Genomic DNA, 17,684 nt, shown 5'->3' on the forward strand with positions numbered 1-17,684 from the left:
GCAGTAAAAATTCAACTTCTGAAAAACTTTATGAGCCTGTCTCAGGTCTCCCTCTTGGCCATCATGCCCTTTAGCTAACACTGGGAATTCCTCACCATCTATTACTGTTCTGTTGCTAAAAAAGGATGACTTCCAGCCCTAAATCCCTCCTCTTTGCTGGGAAGAGCCAATTCTTTGGTAGAGGGTTTGAGGCCAGCAGTGTTCACAGGCAGAGAAGACTCAATTTATTACCACCAGCAATGGGCTCAGCTCCCATTTCCTCTTTTCTCTCACCACCAAGTAATAGGACTCTTGCACTACACTCAGGATGCTGCTGATGCCAGAGTCCTCACCCACTCGAACACACCCCACCTTGCAGTCGTTGCACAGTTTTATTTCATTTAAAATCCGCTGTGTTAAATATTTTTGTTACAAGTTCTGTGTAGGGGGTAAGAGTAATAGACTCTGCAGGCACTAGCAACCCCCTCACCCCTCAATTCATGTGTGCGCTATCGGATTCAGAACTGCCCCCCTCCCCCCAAACCAGCACCCGTGGGCTGGGATGTACATTTCAGTGAAAGGCCTGGCCCCCCAGCTGGGTGTGGGCTGGGAGCACGCAGGAAGCCAGCAGTCACACCCAGTGAGCTGTGTGCCAAGGACAGCTGCTGGGGGCTGGTTCTCAGCCCCCTGTCGGGCATGTAATGGTGAAAGGGCTGTCCCCAGGAACAGTGCTGCCTCCACAGAGGTCACGGGCTCTGCCCACCCCAGCAAGAACATTCACACCACTGTGACTGGGCTAGTGAGCGACAATCACCAAGGGAAAGTAGGGGAGCTGCCACCCCGTGTTACTGTCTGTGGAGGGAGTGTAACCAGGGCACTGCCAGAAGCATGACACCCACCTCAAGCCCTGCTCTGACCAAAACTTTTCCTGCAAGTGGTCTCGGGGTCAGACCACCCTTGCGAGGCTGATGAGCGTGAAATATTTTCAAGCAAAACATGGGACAGGACAGTAGCCTTTCCTCTCCTCTCCCTCCCAGGAACCTCAGTGCTAGGCAGTAAAGCTGAACCTGCCATGGAGGGGCAGGGAAGGGTACCCTAGCACAGCAGCAGCAAGCAGTTTCCAGTGGTATAGGACAAGCTAGAGGTGAGAGTTTGGTGCTGTGAGGGAGAGGATGCCACGCAGATGGCTCTGGAAAGGCAGTGCCATTCAGCGGCTGGCCCACTGCACGGCAAGTTCTTGTGAGATACTAAACCTTCATTAAACAAAATAGGAAAGGAGGTAGGAGCTATTCCCGTAATTCCCTTTGGGACAGCTCCAATCACAGCGGAGGGAGAAAGACTGGAATGACCCCTGCCAGTTCCTGAATGCCCTGCATCGTCCCTGCTGGTGCTGCCCTGTCCTGGGTGGGTTGTGTGGGGGTGTGGCTGCCCTACAGGTCGAGCAGCAGCACGCGGGGATCCTCCACCGCTGCCTTGATCTTGCGCAGGAAGGTGACGGCCTCTCTGCCGTCGATGAGCCGGTGGTCGTAGGTCAGCGCCACGAACATCATCGGCCGCACCTCAATCTGGGCAGGGACAGCGTTTGTCAGCTCAGTGCTCCTGCCTGCATGCTCCCCTCCTGTGAACTCAGGCAAGACCTGGCTTTTTCCCACCCCAAATCCTGTGTTCAGGCCCTCCTGGATTTGTCCTGCATGGCAAAATTATCTACCCACCCACCGAGGCTGGGTCCATGCCACATGCAAGATAAGGGCCCTTCCTGGAACTGCTCCCTGTCACAAAGGCTACAAGCTCCTCCTTCCCACACCTAAGGTTATAACCAGTTTGCCCACTCACTGATAGGACAAAGTCCCCTGCACAGCTCAGGCAAGTACCAGAGACAGCAAAGGTGCCCTATACCCATTAGTCTCTGCTCCTTCTTCACAATGAAGTGTTTCAGAAGTGACACCAATCCCTTAGAAAAAGGTCCTCAGTCTGCTGAGCCCTGTCCTTTGTTCCCTAAAACCTCCTGTGCAGGTCCACCTACCTTGCCTCCCACAGCCACAGGCCTGTCAAAGATGGCATGCATGCCTAAGATGGCAGACTGGGGTGGGTTAATGATAGGTGTTCCAAAGAGTGACCCAAAAACCCCACCATTGCTGATTGTGAAAGTGCCACCGTCCATGTCTTCAATGGCCAGTTCATTCTTCCGTGCCTAGAAGTAAAAATAAGGTCTTAGGAAGCCACACAGACCGCACAGAGCAAACAACGAGGGTTTGGACATCCACTCTTTCCAGGAATACCGATTGCAAGAGCTTTGCTTATTGACTTGTTCAGTTGAAAACCAACACAAATTGCTCAAAAATGCATCCTGTCTTTAGAGTGAGCATCTAGTGGCTTTGGGGAAGGATTCTCTCGCCTTTGCTTCCAACTCCTGCTTTTGCAGGAGACAGACACAGGGACTTCTACCCCAGGGCAGTTCAGCCTTGGCCTCTAAAGACAAAGGTGAAGATACACCATGTCCCTAATGCAGATTGCAGTCTTCTGGATGGGCAACGAGTAGAGCTGTCCTAGAAGGCAAAGGCACAGCCAGCCATGTAACTGGATCACTTCCCACAGCACAACTCAGTGTGTCAGAGGTCAGAGATGACGACACAGAGACCAAATCAATACATGCCGATCCAGCATTTCCAGTTCTTTCCATTCCTCCCAACCCTCTTCAGAAAACTTTCCTTACCTTCTCCCCCAGCTCGTAGATAGCACGCTCTATGTCAGCAAAGTTCATGTTCTCTACATTCCTAACCACAGGGACCACCAGACCCTGGGGAGAAGCAAAGTCCATGAATAGCAAATTCAGTGCAGCAACACACAGATAGCTGTCATGCAGCAGGAATCTGGACACAGCCCCAGAGAGCTCCTGCCTCCTCCTTGGCCCACAGCAGCTGGTTGGCAGAGCTGCCTCACACCCTGGTAGCCTGACAGGAAACCTGGCATGACACACATCAAAGGCTGACAGCTTAAAATGAGCCATCATCTTTGCCTTTGCTAGCCTATCTCACAAATCAACCAGGTCTGTCTGAAGCCAGCTCCACATTGATAAATTCTCAGGTAAGGCATTGGGAGATTTCAGCTGGCACCTCTTTCTTCTTGCCTTTCTTCTTCTTTCTGCTTGCCTCTTTTTGCAGGACCTCCCCTAGACTTTGGGAGAAGACAGTGACAGAACTTCAGTCCTTGTCAAACCTCTGCTTCATAGCAGAACCTTCTAATCAAGAAAGTAATTGACTAATTCAACATCTGTAATTTCATCCCATACTCTCCCTAGACAGAAACATCTCTGTGGAACAGCACAGCAAAGTTAGCCAGAGGACAGGACGTTCAAAGCTTTTACTGCCTATGCCATGGACTCATGACAACAAAGGGGTTCCCTAATCTGGTCCTACTCATTAACAACTGAGATCTATATTGACCCTGTTACCAGATCTCTTATTAAGATGAATATAGTGGTAAAATATTCTTGGTCCTCTACCTTCTCTCAAAACCCATCTAGTAGTCCCTAATGCAGCAGGTGTCTCATTTATAGAATCAGTCTTATCAGTTAATTTCTGCTGCAGGAGAGCACAAAGCTGAGCTGGCTCAAAGTATATGATCATCCCATATGAAAGGCTGCAGGAAGCATGGACAAAGCTCCAAGGTACCTACCCGGGGAGTTGCTACAGCAACACTGATGTCCACATAGTCCCTGTACACAATCTCTTTGGTCGTGTCATCAATCACTAGAAAGAGAAACAACTTGTGTTACATATGCAGAACCTAAGATCAAAGGTTTGACTAGCTAAAAAATCCTAACAACTTGCTCACATCTAGCTTAAACAAAACTCCAGAGAAGTATGATTCCTTGCTGTACCTGTGGGAGAGGCACCAGGACAGAGAGAAAGAAAACAGTCCACACTGCTCAGTCCTCCTCAGTTATTCTCCCCTTGGGTATTCTGTTCTTCTGTTTCAGCAAGCACCTCTGACACGCCCAGGAACTGCACTGTGCCTACAGCAGCCACCTGTACACAACCAGCAGGCTCTGCCCTCTGCAGGCTGCATATGCACGGCCCCAGCCCCACTCCTGGTCACCCCTTCCTAATCGAGCCCCTCTTGGCAAGCTGAACCTCTACCTATGTAAGTGGCTTTAGCAAAATCAGCAGCAGCATGCAGGACTGTCCCCATGCTTTCTGTGCATTTGACTTGCTTCTCCAAGCTACTACTCCTGCCATGGACTTGGCCATTGCCTTTCCCCCATTTTGCAGTGCTCCCTAGATATGCAAGTCACCAGCAAGGGTCACCACTCACCCGCATTCACAACAGGCTGGTCCTGCAGAGCAAAGGCCGCAGCTTTCACAAAAGCTGACATGAAACCTAGCTTCAGGTTGTGCTTTTTCAGAAAGGTATCCTTGTGTACAGCTCTCATCTCCCGGATGTTGCTGTGAAACATAATAACAATGGTAAACCGGGAGTCCAAGAAAACACCATTCCCTTTGAGTAACAGATTTCAGTGCCAGCCCCAAGGACGCAAATCTGCACCACCAAATGCGAAACCTCCAGTCTGCTACAAAAGCCTTCACATGTGACATAAACATGGATCTAAGGTTCCTGCCAAAGGATCAAACAGAAACTGGTCATGGACCACGTGGACCACGAGCTCCACAGCCAGGGTAAACCTGCAAGGCCCACACTGCCAGAACAGAAGTAAGGTGTGGCATGGTATATTTCCTGCTTAGGCCTGATGCGGCCACCTGTTCTCTGGAGACAACAGTGCTCATACCAGTGTGGCACCACAGACAGCAAATGCAGGTGTGGCTGGACTGACACAGAAGGGTGAAAAACCAGAACGTGGCAAAAGCAATAAACATGCAGGAAATAAAATCAAAGTGATCAAAGGAAAAGACCTCAACCACTCTGCAAATTCAGCACCAGACAGCACAACACCACTTTTGTACCCAACTCTCTGGCATTGGGAGTTGACCGAATATTAAAAGAATTTTCCCAGGAGCTATAGTAGTGCGTGCCAGTCCACCCATAGCTCTTGATCAGACAAATCATGTTTTCCCACTGTTTCTATTAATGAAAATTGAGGCCATTTACAAAACATCAACCAAGCTGCGGCCACAAGCTCTGCCTATTCTAGCCTAACATCAGATGCTGTGGAATTGCATAGTTCATCCCTTCTCCCTTCAGAGACCTTCACACTTTGAAGAGACAGTTTCACCAAGGAGCAGGATTTTCCATGGTTTAGAGTGTTTGTTTTCCTGTGTCTAACCTTGTTTAGAGTTAGGATTACTGCCCAAAGACATTAGTGCCTCCCAAGACGCAAGGGCTGCAGCAAATGAGGATACAACCTGCTATGGAACTGCCTCATTAAGGCACCTCCTTTCAGACACTGACCCCCGTGGGAAGCAAGAGGCCCCAGCACAGGTCTTCACAAATCAGCTTCACAGTAATCAATCCAAACCACATTACCAGATGCAATGAGAGCCCCAGGCTGGAGTAAAGCGACACCTCAATGAGCCTCTGAGAGGAGATAAAGCTGCAGCACTTCCCTCCAATCAAGACTATTTTGCCAGCCTTATTGTTCTGAGACCCAAATATTTACATGTTTTGTCTTAAGGAGTAGCATAGGGTTTCACAAGACAATTTGATTTGGGCACAATTTCCCCTTAATGCACTGTAACATAAGCTGCCCACCCTCCAAAGACATTAGAGTGCTCAGTCCATGCAAGCACTTGAGTCAGGAGCCCCCCACCTGCTTGAGAGGATGGGGAAGGATGCTGTTCTGTCTCTAGAAAGCTGTACCATCTGACAGCAAAGGCCTTAGGCCTAAACAATGCTCACCTGAAAGGCTGATGAGCCCTGGAGAACCAACTCACTGCAAGTTAAACACCTCCAAAAGCAGTAACCTGGTGGAGTGGCAGAAAGCAGATGCTACATCTTGCTGTCTTCTAACAGCCACTATATGCAAGTGATACTAGCCCCTTCTGGTCTTCTGCTCAACGTTTACCAGTCCTCCACCAAAAAGCCCACAGAAGAGGAATCAGAGACTACCCCTATTACAAGTAGCAGGTGACTCCCAAGGAACAACAGGCCATTAGGAAGCTCTGTAGCCCCTCATACCACAACACCAATGTGGTTCTGAAGAAGCTGCACAGACTGTGGTACATACCTAAGAAAGAGGGCCCAAAAGACATGCTGCCAGTCTCTCCAAAGAAAACCTGCAAGGTTTTGACTGCTATTTAAAGATTACTGCCTTAATCTGTTTCTACTCATAAAGGGAAAAAGAGGTTTACTCCTCACCTCATATCAATCTCATTGAAAGTGGTCAGCATGGCACAAGTATTCTGAGCCTCTTTCAGCCGCTGAGCAATACGCTGACGCATCCTATTCATTTTCACCTGCAAATTAAAAAGGTATAAGCAGAAGCTGCCTATAGCTCATCCTAGGGCAAAATGGACAAGAAAATCAAAAGGCTTTTCTCTTGCCATCTGATTGACTAGATGCCTAGGGCCAAGGTTTTCACTCTAGGTCAGGAGCACAACAGGCTGATGAGTTTATTTCACTGCTCAGCTCAATGCACAGTTCACTTGAAAAGCAGTGCTGAAATGCATCACAGTACAGCAACTTCTGGCCTCTGCATTCCTCAAGACCTCCAAGCATGCATAGCTGTCCATGTGGCTAACGTGAGAAGGGCAAGACTGCTAAGAAAGCAGGCTGCTCAACCATGCTCTCTTAAGAATGCACAAGGCAATTTCAGCAGCCTCAACCCTTTGCTGAGGGCTTGTGGACAAACCAAGCAGATCACACAGAGTCCTTCTGTCCTGAGTCACCAGAGCTCAAGACAAGACTTTTGCCTAGAAGAGACCCATGCCAGAGAGGTCCAGGCTCTTCCTCCACACCACCTGTAAGTGGTTCCTGCATGTAGAGAATTTTCCCACCTGTCACAGCCCTACTGAGCTGGGTGTGTACAGGTGGATATGGACACATCCGGCAAGCTCCTGCCAGAACAGATTATCACCTAGCAACAGAAGTGCTGGCAAGGTCCCTGCTCCCACAGCTTACCCTATGCTCTGATCTGGCACCTTTGGTGGGCACTGCCTCCCCAGGAGGGGCTGCCACTGGGGCTGCAGCCGGCTTCACAGCAGACACTGAGGGGAAAAACACATCAGTCAAAAACAGAAGCCAGGTAGGAAAGGTCCTGAGATAGAAAGCATATTTGAGCTCCTTGCTTAAGTGACACAGTATGGAAGCAGACTTGAATTAGGCTGGGAAGGTTCTAGGCATAGCTGAGCAGTCCAGTCTGGAGCAAGCAGGGCAATACTGCAGGAGGCCTTCACCACCAAATGCCTCTGTTTGATGTCTTTAGCCTTATACACTGTCCCCCAAAGCAGAGAGACTTGAGAACAGGAATAAATGGCTGTGGCCTCACCTGGTTTGCTGTCGATGGGCTGAGTTGACACAGGCGGCACTGGTGGCATTGTAGTGGGAATTGGTGCTGCAGCAGGGGGAGGAGCAGGCGCAGCTGCAGGTTCAGGGGCTGCAGGAGGAGGAGGGGCTGCTGCTGGTGCAGCCTTGGCAGGAGCAGCTGAAAGACAAGGAAGAACCATGGTAAGGGCACCAGCTTCCACTGGCAGAGATGTGTGAGTCCAACCAACCTAACGAAAGCAAACCCTCAGGCAGAGTGCCTTTATGTTCTCAGCACTACTGAGCTGACAGAAGTCATCACAAGAGAAAGCCATTGTGAAAGTGTTTTACTCATCAACATCCTTGACCTCCTCACTGGAGGAGGCCGGATGCTGCAGAGAAGAGGGCACAGAAAGGAGTTAGGGGAATTCTCAACTAGTTATAGCTAACAGTTTAGTCTCCTCCAGAGGGAATAAAAGAGAAGATCTCCCTCAGAAGGACTAAAATTATGCTTCTCTAATGGACAACAGAATAGGAGCATTTTCTCAGGATCCCTCTAAATGCTTTATTAAATGCTAAAAAGCATTTTATTCTAAATGCGTAAATCCTCAGAAAAAACCTGGTGGCAGCACAAGGCCTATGCAAGTTATACATGCCTGACTTACCTCCAGTTTTCCTGAGTTTGAATAGAGGTGTCCCCCCTTCCACTTTGCCACCATCGGGTACCAGAAGGGCTTCAATCACACCAGCTGCTGGGGCTGGAACTTGCACTGATGTCTGAAAAAAAAGAAAGTCAGTGAAATTCTCCCAAACATCAGCTGGAGACCAAGTGCCCAAGAGAAGATGCCAATATGTGCAGATACACATTGCAATTTGGCGCAGACGGCAGCTGTGTCTCACACTATTTGCACCAGTTTTCACACCCGCCACCAGGATTTTGTGCCAATAGTTAGAAGCTTTAGGAGATGCTGGCAGTGTAATGTACAGCCTTATCTCCAGGGTACAGTCAAGAACTGACCCACTGCCAGCATCTTCCTGAAAGCAAAGCTGAAAACAGAGCTCAGCAGAGAATTCAGCAAGAACTTCAAGGCTTAACAGTCCTTTCAGGGGTGGATGAATGTAAAGCTTAAATTTTAAATGATCTGAAGACAACTTATGGCTCGCAGATTTCTCCTTTGTTTAAGCACAAACAGGTTTCAAAACGCAAAGCACTCAAATTGGAAGGAGAAGTAAAATTACAGCTCCAATAAACAACACCACCAGTGATGATTAATCAAATGGATGAATAAGGGTTATCAAGAATTCTCACCTAAGGCACAGCAAGTTTTATATTAGATGAGAAAAGCTTTTCTCCATGAAGAGAGCAGGAGACACAGTCAGGGCCTGCAGGCTCCAGGAGCTCTTAGCAGGAGAGAAGCCATACAGGGTACCTGCTACAAAACTAGAAAAAGTTTTGGTCCAGAAACTCCTACCTTGTCTGTTTCAATCTCACACACCACTTCATCTTCCGCCACTGTGTCTCCAACAGCTGAATGACAGATATGAAGACCACTGTGAGGAGGGAGGTGTGCTCTGGCCTCCCCTCTTTACCCACAGCAGTTTCCCACACTAACCCATAACTTCTTCATCCCACTTCTCCACAACTTCTAAATAAAAGACTAGCTCAAGCAATCTACTGCACCGTTAAGAGTCTGATTCCAGCTTAGACATCTCCCTTCATCCATCATTACCCCTGACAGAGAGGTGATGAGGGAGCAACTGCAATTCTTAACCCCTTAGGAGAGCTGCAATTAAATGCCTCATTTGTCACAGACTGAAAGGCACATAGCAGGATGTCAGCCAGTGAACTGTAATGCATCCCCAAGGTGTCCAACACAGCAGTAACAGCGATGAGAATTTCAGGGAAGAGGCAACTGCTTACCTTTCTCCCACCTGACATCTCCTTCTGTGACTGACTCTGCAAAGGCTGGTGTGTTCACCGTAACCACATCATCCCCTGTGAGAGAGACAAACAGACTTGACTGCTTTCAGAGCTAAAAATTTATGGTATTGCTTCATTCTTGTCATCACAACTCTGCTAAAGGGGGTAGGCCATCACACATCAATTGCTGTCCGTCTCCTTTCTTCAACACTAATCAACATTTAAACACCATAGAAATTCATATCTGACCGAAAGCCACATTGTGACAGGAATTCAGACAAAATCTTTAGGGCCCTGGGGATATAAACCCTGAGTCATCCATGCAGGCAGGACAGCAGAGAGCCTTGACCAAGGATGGAAGTTGGCTGCTGGCAGGACAGCAAGAGGTAGCAAAAGAAGCATCAGGCTGATTCCTGCCTTTTTACTTACTATGTACCGCAGTGGTTCTGAAGTAGCGGACAGTGAAGACACTGGAGCTATTCACTCTGCACAAAGAGAGAAGAGTGTGAACACAGCAGAACATTCCTCTGCAGGCTGCCAGCACCAAGCTCAAGTACAGAATTTACACTTGCTTAACTGAAGTGAAAGGCTGCTCAGCTGTTCTGATGTATTTGTTGCAAAGGACTCCTATTTACTGCTCAAGCTGCAACAATCCAGCCAGAAAGGAAGCATTGCATCCTACCATCACTAGTGCTCTCAGAAACTCAGTGAGAACTGACACTTATGGAATTTCCATTTAGACAGACAACCCAACAGAACCCTCATAGTTTAAATACTGATTAAAGGGTGACCTGGCCAGCCCATACAATGCCCAAGACTAGTGCAGCAACAATTTTTTTACATCCAGATTAGGACTGTCGTCTCTACAGAAGTAGTTAGATTGCTCCAAAATAAAAGAAAAGCACCATAAATTGCCTATGGCAACGCATCCAAAAACCAGCTATTTCTCTCCACCATGTTTCTTCACAGGCAGCTGGCAATCCCAGTCCTAAGGATGATTTTTATATCTACTCACATCATATTTGGAAAACTGAAAAGAATGCGCTTTAGCATTTCCTCTAGCACAGGGTACTTTGTACAAACAAAGGATTTCAAAGTATTTCAGGCTTTTATGCATGTACTCTTATGGTTATTTCCCCAAATACATTTTTATAAGACCACCCCATTAGTGGTCTTAGCAAACCCTGCCATATGAACAGCAATGCTGTGAATGACCCCACTTCTCCCAACAGAAAATCCACCAGGAGACCATCAAAGAGCAAACAACACCTCTAGTCAGATAATCAGAGTAGAAATCCACTTATCGCTGGTTTCCTCACTCCTGTCCCTTCCCTGTCCCAGTATCTGGTTGCAGAGAGAGCTTGTTTTCAGTTCTCAACCTGCCAAACCTAGATTTCTTTTTAGGGCTAACTCCATACTGCTACAATGTGCACAAGGATTTAATGACAGCCAACCATATTCTGTTCCTCAGACCTCAAATCTTATCATGGCTAGAGCAAGAGCAACCCCAGTCTCCCCACAGCTTTCCTGTGGATACTTACATAAGCTTCCTGCTGTTTGTGTAAGCCAGTCCTTGGCTCCCAGACACACCTGTGAATGAGAAAGAAGTTATATTATCCAGCTGTCCAACCCTCAAGTATCCCCATCAGACAAAAGAAGGCAGAGGACACTGCTGCCCACCCTGAAAGAAGGTTGGGACCAAATGGGGAATATATCCATGCAGAGACACCTCAGTGCCATCAAACCTGCCCAGAGCTTGCCAAGAACAGTGGTTTTGTCTTCATCTAGATTTGTAGGGATGAGGAAAACAGTTATAGTTGACAACAAAGCTAATAAGGATAACATTGAAATGGGCAAACGAAGCAGAGCATTCAGAGCAAAATCAGGAAAGAGCTATGAGGAACCACCTCCAGAACTGCTGAGTTATCCACACCCATATGAAATATGGAGCAAGGTATCAGCCCTGCAAGAGGCACCCCGCAGCCCCAGAGACAGCTAAAGAGGAAAAAAAGGACTGAAAAGAGAGTGTAGGGCAGAGAATTGAGCCACCATCATCCCTCTTCTCTGCCCACTCCCTGTCCAGAGAAAATTAGTTTCCAAAACTCACAATAGGGAAATACTTGCACAGCTTCCCAGTTTCACATACCCCACTGTCCCCTTCCCACACTGCTCATATGCCCTGACACTGCATTTTTTATTATAAACTGGACTCCTGTCCTTTGTCACTTACAGGGCACTGGGCAGCTTTCCAGACTGATCTTAAAGAGAGTCAGCGTAGTAACTGGAGAACATAATTATCTCAAATTGCACAATCCCAGAGGGAAGAACCATTTCCCCACTTGATTTTTTTAAAAAAGCAGCACAATTTCTACAGCACAGCTAGAAAGAAACAGAGCTCTAAGAAAAAACAGTTTAGGCATTGGAGTTCACAGACACACCAGATCTGACATGTCACTTAATATTCATCCATCATTTTCAAAGGAGCTTATTAGAGAGCTAGGGCTCTGCAACAGCATGTGCTTTGAGCACTGCAATGCCTGAAATACACTGTGCTGCTGCTGTGAAACCTTCACCAGAGCCAAATGGATCAGGCAGCATGTACCTCAGGCAAGGGAGGCACTCCTATGGAAACTTAGCTCATTCCACTGCTTCTTCACTACAGACTGACAGGAACAAACCCCAATCAGACCTATTACCAACCTCCATCATCAGCTCTGTTCTTTCTAGGTAAAGTGTAAGACTCACCAGACAGAGGGGATCTTGCCAGAGTACAGTTCCCCTGTCAGAGAGAAAAGGATGTATCAGTAATGCAAGAAGAAGAAGACAAATCCACCCTAGAAGGACTTTGTTTTTTTCCTGAGATCTGAATCAGACACAGGATCCACCATTCCCATGCTCCAGTCTGCAGGCATGCCACTTTCCCACAGTGTGCTAGAGCAGGAGAACACCTATGCCCTTCTTTATCCTTTCTCTCCTCCCAGGGTGCTTTATGATGCAGTGATGTTAAATTTGGTGCTTGCATCTTCCAGTTCTCGATCCAGAAGTTTTGACCTTCTCATGTACTTTCGTCTTTAAGAAGGAACAGATTTCCAACAGAATTTGCTATGAATGAGAAGATAAAGGATACCTACTGGACATGATGATAAAACATCCCATGATGTTTACTCCTACAGTCATGAATGCAGCATCTAGGGGTTTTAAAATTTTTTTCTAAAGCTGTGGAGCCTTTGAACTCCCGAAGACCAGAATTCCTCTCAGTGGCAAAATTTCTACTGCTGTCAGTTAGTCAGGAATTCCACATTCTTTGATGTTTCACTTCATACCTGTGTAATCATTGACTGCACTTCTAGCTCAGCATAACAGAGCTCAAAAGCAGAACACATTTCAAAATATTCAATTTCAAAAAATTCAATTACTTCCCTCTACTGTTATTACATATTTCTCTCACATCAAACCTGCAGGATTGGAGAAGATAAGAACTCTTTAAAAGCAATTGGAAAATAGCACTGTAGTCATGATGGAAATGCACTTTACTGGGTTAGAATGACAGCAACTCAAGAGCTCAAAGCACCCTTATCCAGCAGCTAAGTTAAAAGTTAGATTTCCTTCACACCTTCAAGATCTGAAGTTTGCATACAAGCCCTGATTCCAGCTTCAGCAAAGCAAGCAGGATGAGATATAACTGACCTTAAATATAAAAATAATTTGAGGAGCTGTGTGGCAAGACAACAGAGATCAAAGACCAACAATATACTTAAGCTTGGCACACCATCTACAGGACTGAGTGCTGCAGCATACAAAAACAGATTCAAAGAACACTTTGTATCAAAACTAACAGGCCTGGAATCAAGCCCTCGGTAGTTAATTATCCAAGCTTATAAATGGATTTGACTTGTTGGATATTAACACAGAGACAACTCAATGATCAATGGGCAATTCAGCAGGGTTACAATGAGCTGTGCCGAGGATGCAGGCAGCCAGTCTGACTTACTGCTAAGCTCCAGCACAACACCATGCAGCCACCCTGCTTGCCACTTCACTGCAGGGATCAGTGATCCTGAACCAACAGTGCTGCAAAATCAGCTTGGGGCAGGGCCTGCTGAGCCCCTGCCCCAGGTCTGGCTGGGTAAGGGAAAGCAGGGAGCACTGTGCAGACTTGGTAGAGTCATCTTGAATGCTACAATGCCTAATCCTGGCGTAGCACTGACCGTGCTAATTCAGATCTGGTTTGTGTAAAGCCAGCTCTAACCCAGGATCAGCAAGACAAACTCCAGTTTAACTCCACTGGGTCAGCTCTCTAGAGCACCACAATCCACAGCACTCTGTATTGATCATATTTTTCCCACTTTCTGTAGTGTCCTAGATAGCATGGATTCAATCACAAATTGACTATCAAGCAACCTGAGTTCCCTTTATCCAATAATGTTTCCCTGGGTGCTTTAAGTGGTTAAAGGCATTCCTGACACGCCAGACAATAAATTGTTAAGAAAGGAACAGCCTCAGACTGATGCAAAACCAGACAATTTTATTTGCTCAGGACCAGTTTACCGTAGAGTTAAAACAAAAATAAAAGTTTAGAAGGTCTGTCCTAAAAATAATCACTGTGAGAAAACATCTGCAGCTCTCTTCCACCAGTGGTGTCAAGTTTGTGTTCTACAACTGCAGCAAAATTAAGGAAAAAACTGGTATCACTCTACCCTTTGCCTTTAAGATTAAGAAATTAGGGCAAGAGTTTAATGTGAGGAGGAAGCCAGTAATAAAAGATACTGTGATTTCTCTGCCTTACACTCTGCAGAACTGCTGTGTGTCTGTATCTTAACCACAGTACCTCAAATGAACACGCAGCTTCAGGAGACACTGGACAGGGCTGCTTCCTGTTCCCTTTTTTCCCTGAAGGAATCCTTCTGATTGCACCTCTTCCTGGATCACTTGGCTAAATTCGCCCTCTGCCTTCTATTGGAGCTTTTTCAGCAGGAATGGAAATGTTTCAGTTTTGCCACGTGGCATTAGCACTTTGGGTCAGTTTAAAAAGACAGCCTTCACTTGGGGAAAAAAGTCTTGGTCTAATTAGCCAGTGACTCATGTACCAAGTGATTAATATTTCCCTCTCATTTCACATGACTTCTCAGAATTGTTTTTATAACTGTTATGTCAAGTGACCCTGGCATGCACCGCCCAGGCCACACCTTTCAAGGAGCCATCACCTCCCAGCAGGTCACTACACACTGAAATAAAGGATGGAATACATCAGCTACAGGAACAGCCTGTATACCAACAGTAGGGATCAGCTCAGGCAAGGAATCTGATGAACTTGACAGTGCAGCTCATTTCAACAGAGGCACAGCAGACGGCCAGTGCTGTGCAGCTCCAACAACAGGCACAGCAGCAATTGGTTCTCCAGCCATGGCTTCTTGAGAGCAAAGCAGCTGCTGCTTCGACAAGGATGAGCACAAAGCCCTGCTACACACAAAACCCCCCTGCACGGCTTTCATGGGTATCAAAACATTCTATACAGCACGGGAGGGCAGATGCCGAGAGGGGATGGGGATAGCAACGCTGAGTGGTGGATACTGTTACTAACAGGCTCAGAACTCTTCCAGCATGAGGGGAGGATCAAACAGGGAAGAAGTTCTTTACCAACTCCTGCCCAGATAAACAGAAGGATTTGATTCTCAAAGCATTTTACACAGCTCCTGATCAAATCTCTCTTTTCCAGACTAGCTTTTCTCTGGACTTTTTCATGTAGCCTTCAAGGTCTGCCTACCCCTGCCCTGACTCTCACGTGCTATATTGATGCACATTCATGGTTTCTACTTGATATGAATTCAGGACCTCTTCTTTTACAGACAGTCAAAACCCAGCCAACCTTTCCTCATCCTCAGTGACTCCACTCTTCTCCAATTCAATCCTCCACTTCTGAATTTTGTACATGTCTACTGTTCTCACGTCTGCCATCAGAGGTTTGCCAAGTTCTGGAATTTCTTTCCATCTCTCCAAAAAGCCTGCATTACATCATAATCAAAATTTACTTCTCATATCACTGTTCAAATGGAGATCAAACTACTACTATAACTCTTCCAGTACATCTAACAGGTTAACTAGCATTCAGCCTAAAACCTCCTGATTTTCAGACTAGTTTTGTAAAAGGCTTGAATACTCCACCTGACTTCTTTCTGTTCTTTATAATTACACAGCACCACTGAGAGCTGACAAAGGTCAAATATCACTAAAATGCCACTTTAATAAGCTTGTTTAAACTGCATTATAATCAATTTGTCTCTACATTTCAAACTGTAGCTTATACAGTTACTTGTAAGTTGCAGTTTGACGTGTATACACACACATTTATAACACAACGGTGTCTTTACATTACGATCGGTTGTCAACACTTGCTCGCCTACATCTGCAGGATGCTAAAATCAAGACTCATGCTCAAAGGCTCCAGCTGGTCAGGGGAAGAGAAGCGATGCTCCCCACCCCGTACGTATGCACACATGTGTGTGTGCACACGGAGCTGGGCACGTTTGCTGTTCAAACGGAAGATGAGTGCGGCAGGACACAGGACCCAGCTGGCCAAGGGCAGCCCCAGGGTTAAGCAGCTACCGGGCTCTGTCAGCCCCCGCTGCAGCCAGCAGAGGTTACCACCCTTTGCCGCGGTTCAATGACTGCCCTGAGAACCGAGTACAGGATTTACACAACAAACCGCACACCGGTTTGTGGCCGATCCTGCACCGGGCGCACCCCGGCCGGGGAGGTCTCTGCCGGCGCACGCCGGCGGCTGCCAGCAGCGAGGGCCCCGAACGTGACAGCCACTGACAGGCGGGGACGGCGGAGCCCGAGAGCGGCGGCGCTCGGAAGCCCTTCCCGCGGGTCAGCCCTGCCCGGTGCCGGGCGCCGCCGCCCTTCCCGCGGGGCCGGGCCTGGCAGCGGGGCAGCGGCACCCGCGGGGAAGGGGCAGCGCCGCGCTCACCGCGGCCCCTGCTGCGGGACAGCCTCGCCGCCCCTTCCCGTGCCCGGCCCCGCCGTGTCCCCGGGGCGGCGGTGCCCAGCGCCAGGCGGCAGGGGACGCGTCCCGGTGCCCTTGGCGCCGCCGACCTCGCCCGCCCGGCCGCCACCCTCCCTCGCTGCCCCGCTCCCCGCGGCCGGTGCCCGCGGGCCGTACCTGTCGGAGGGCGCGCAGCGAGCGGCCAAGCGCGCGGCCGAGGCAGCGGGACCGCCACAGCGGCACCATCGCGGCGGCGGCGGCGGCGGCGGCGGGAGGGGCCGCAGGGCGGACACCGGAACCAGGCCCGGCGCGAGGCGGAAGCGAGGGGGGCCGGACCAAGCGCCCAGAGCGGGGGGAGCAGCCGGGGCGGGACCATCGCGGCGGGGCCGGACTGCGGGGCCGGGCTGTGGAACAGGGCCGGGCTGTGGGGCAGGGCCAGGCAGGACGGGGCCTGCTCATAATATTGCTGTGTGTTACCGTATATTAATAATGTAGGTATTAACACATCCTGTATAATATATGTGATATTGAATACTATTACTTATAGATGACATACATATATCTATGTATTACATATGCTTATATAAACACGTATGCGTACATATAGATGTTATTATACGTAATGGCGTATATATATGTGTATAAATAACCCCGTGCATTACGAGGAGTGCCGTTTCATGAGCTGTACTCTGAAGCAGCCCTGGGTTGCTGGAGGGCAGCTGTGGCCGTGCTTTCCCTGCTCACCTTGGCAAACCGCGGCGCTGAGCCGGTGTGAGATGACATTGCCGCAGGCATCATCCCGCGGGATGCTGCATGGTTAGAAACGGGCAATGAGGTCATTCACCATGGCAAACAGGAAAATGAGCCCACAAGTAAGCCCTGTTCCTCAGCTGCACTCTGTATGTTGAAAACATTTGAGAATTCCCCAGCTAGCTTCTGTTTTCTGCCTGCTTCCAGGCAGGGAACCACAGGTGGAGGAAAACCCAAGGCACCTATTTACAGATTCTGAGAATCAGCCCAGGACAGTTACAAAGGGCTGTCTGGCAGCCAGGCATCTCTCAAGGAGCCAAGTCTGGGTTATTGCACATGTGCTTAATTTAGCCACTGCTTAATAATATATGAATGGTTAACTGCAAGCTTCAAAATATGAGATCATTTTCAAAGGAAAGAGGTTGAATAAAAATCAACAGGGGATAGTCTCCGAGGCTTTGAGGATGAGCTGACTGCTCTAATAAAAGGTAACTGAGCCAGAAAGGCTCTCTGCCAGGGGCTTCTCTGTGATCTGTCTCTCGAAGGCTAATGTCCTTGCCTTGAACAATATTGACCACCTGAGGTCAACTGCCTTTAAGCATAGCCTCCTGCCCCCCAGTGAATACACCAGGC

At 48.2% G+C, this 17,684-nt stretch overlaps 1 protein-coding gene across 1 annotated transcript; it reads right to left on the reverse strand.

Moving 5' to 3' along the window:
- Window positions 1–358: 358 nt before the first annotated feature.
- Window positions 359–16,607, reverse strand: DLST (dihydrolipoamide S-succinyltransferase). Its single transcript, XM_064714434.1, has 15 exons — window positions 16,479–16,607; window positions 12,062–12,095; window positions 10,858–10,906; window positions 9,746–9,801; window positions 9,317–9,391; window positions 8,868–8,923; window positions 8,061–8,172; window positions 7,421–7,576; window positions 7,054–7,139; window positions 6,292–6,389; window positions 4,294–4,424; window positions 3,655–3,728; window positions 2,693–2,776; window positions 2,003–2,170; window positions 359–1,544 (listed from the first exon to the last, which is right to left on the reverse strand). Exons 1-15 carry the CDS (start codon window positions 16,545–16,547, stop codon window positions 1,410–1,412), a joined length of 1,383 nt encoding a protein of 460 aa, XP_064570504.1. The 5' UTR covers window positions 16,548–16,607; the 3' UTR covers window positions 359–1,409.
- Between the last annotated feature and the right edge of the window lie 1,077 nt (window positions 16,608–17,684).

Source organism: Zonotrichia leucophrys, chromosome 5 (genome assembly GCF_028769735.1).
Source record: "Zonotrichia leucophrys gambelii isolate GWCS_2022_RI chromosome 5, RI_Zleu_2.0, whole genome shotgun sequence".
Classification (NCBI taxonomy): domain Eukaryota; kingdom Metazoa; phylum Chordata; class Aves; order Passeriformes; family Passerellidae; genus Zonotrichia; species Zonotrichia leucophrys.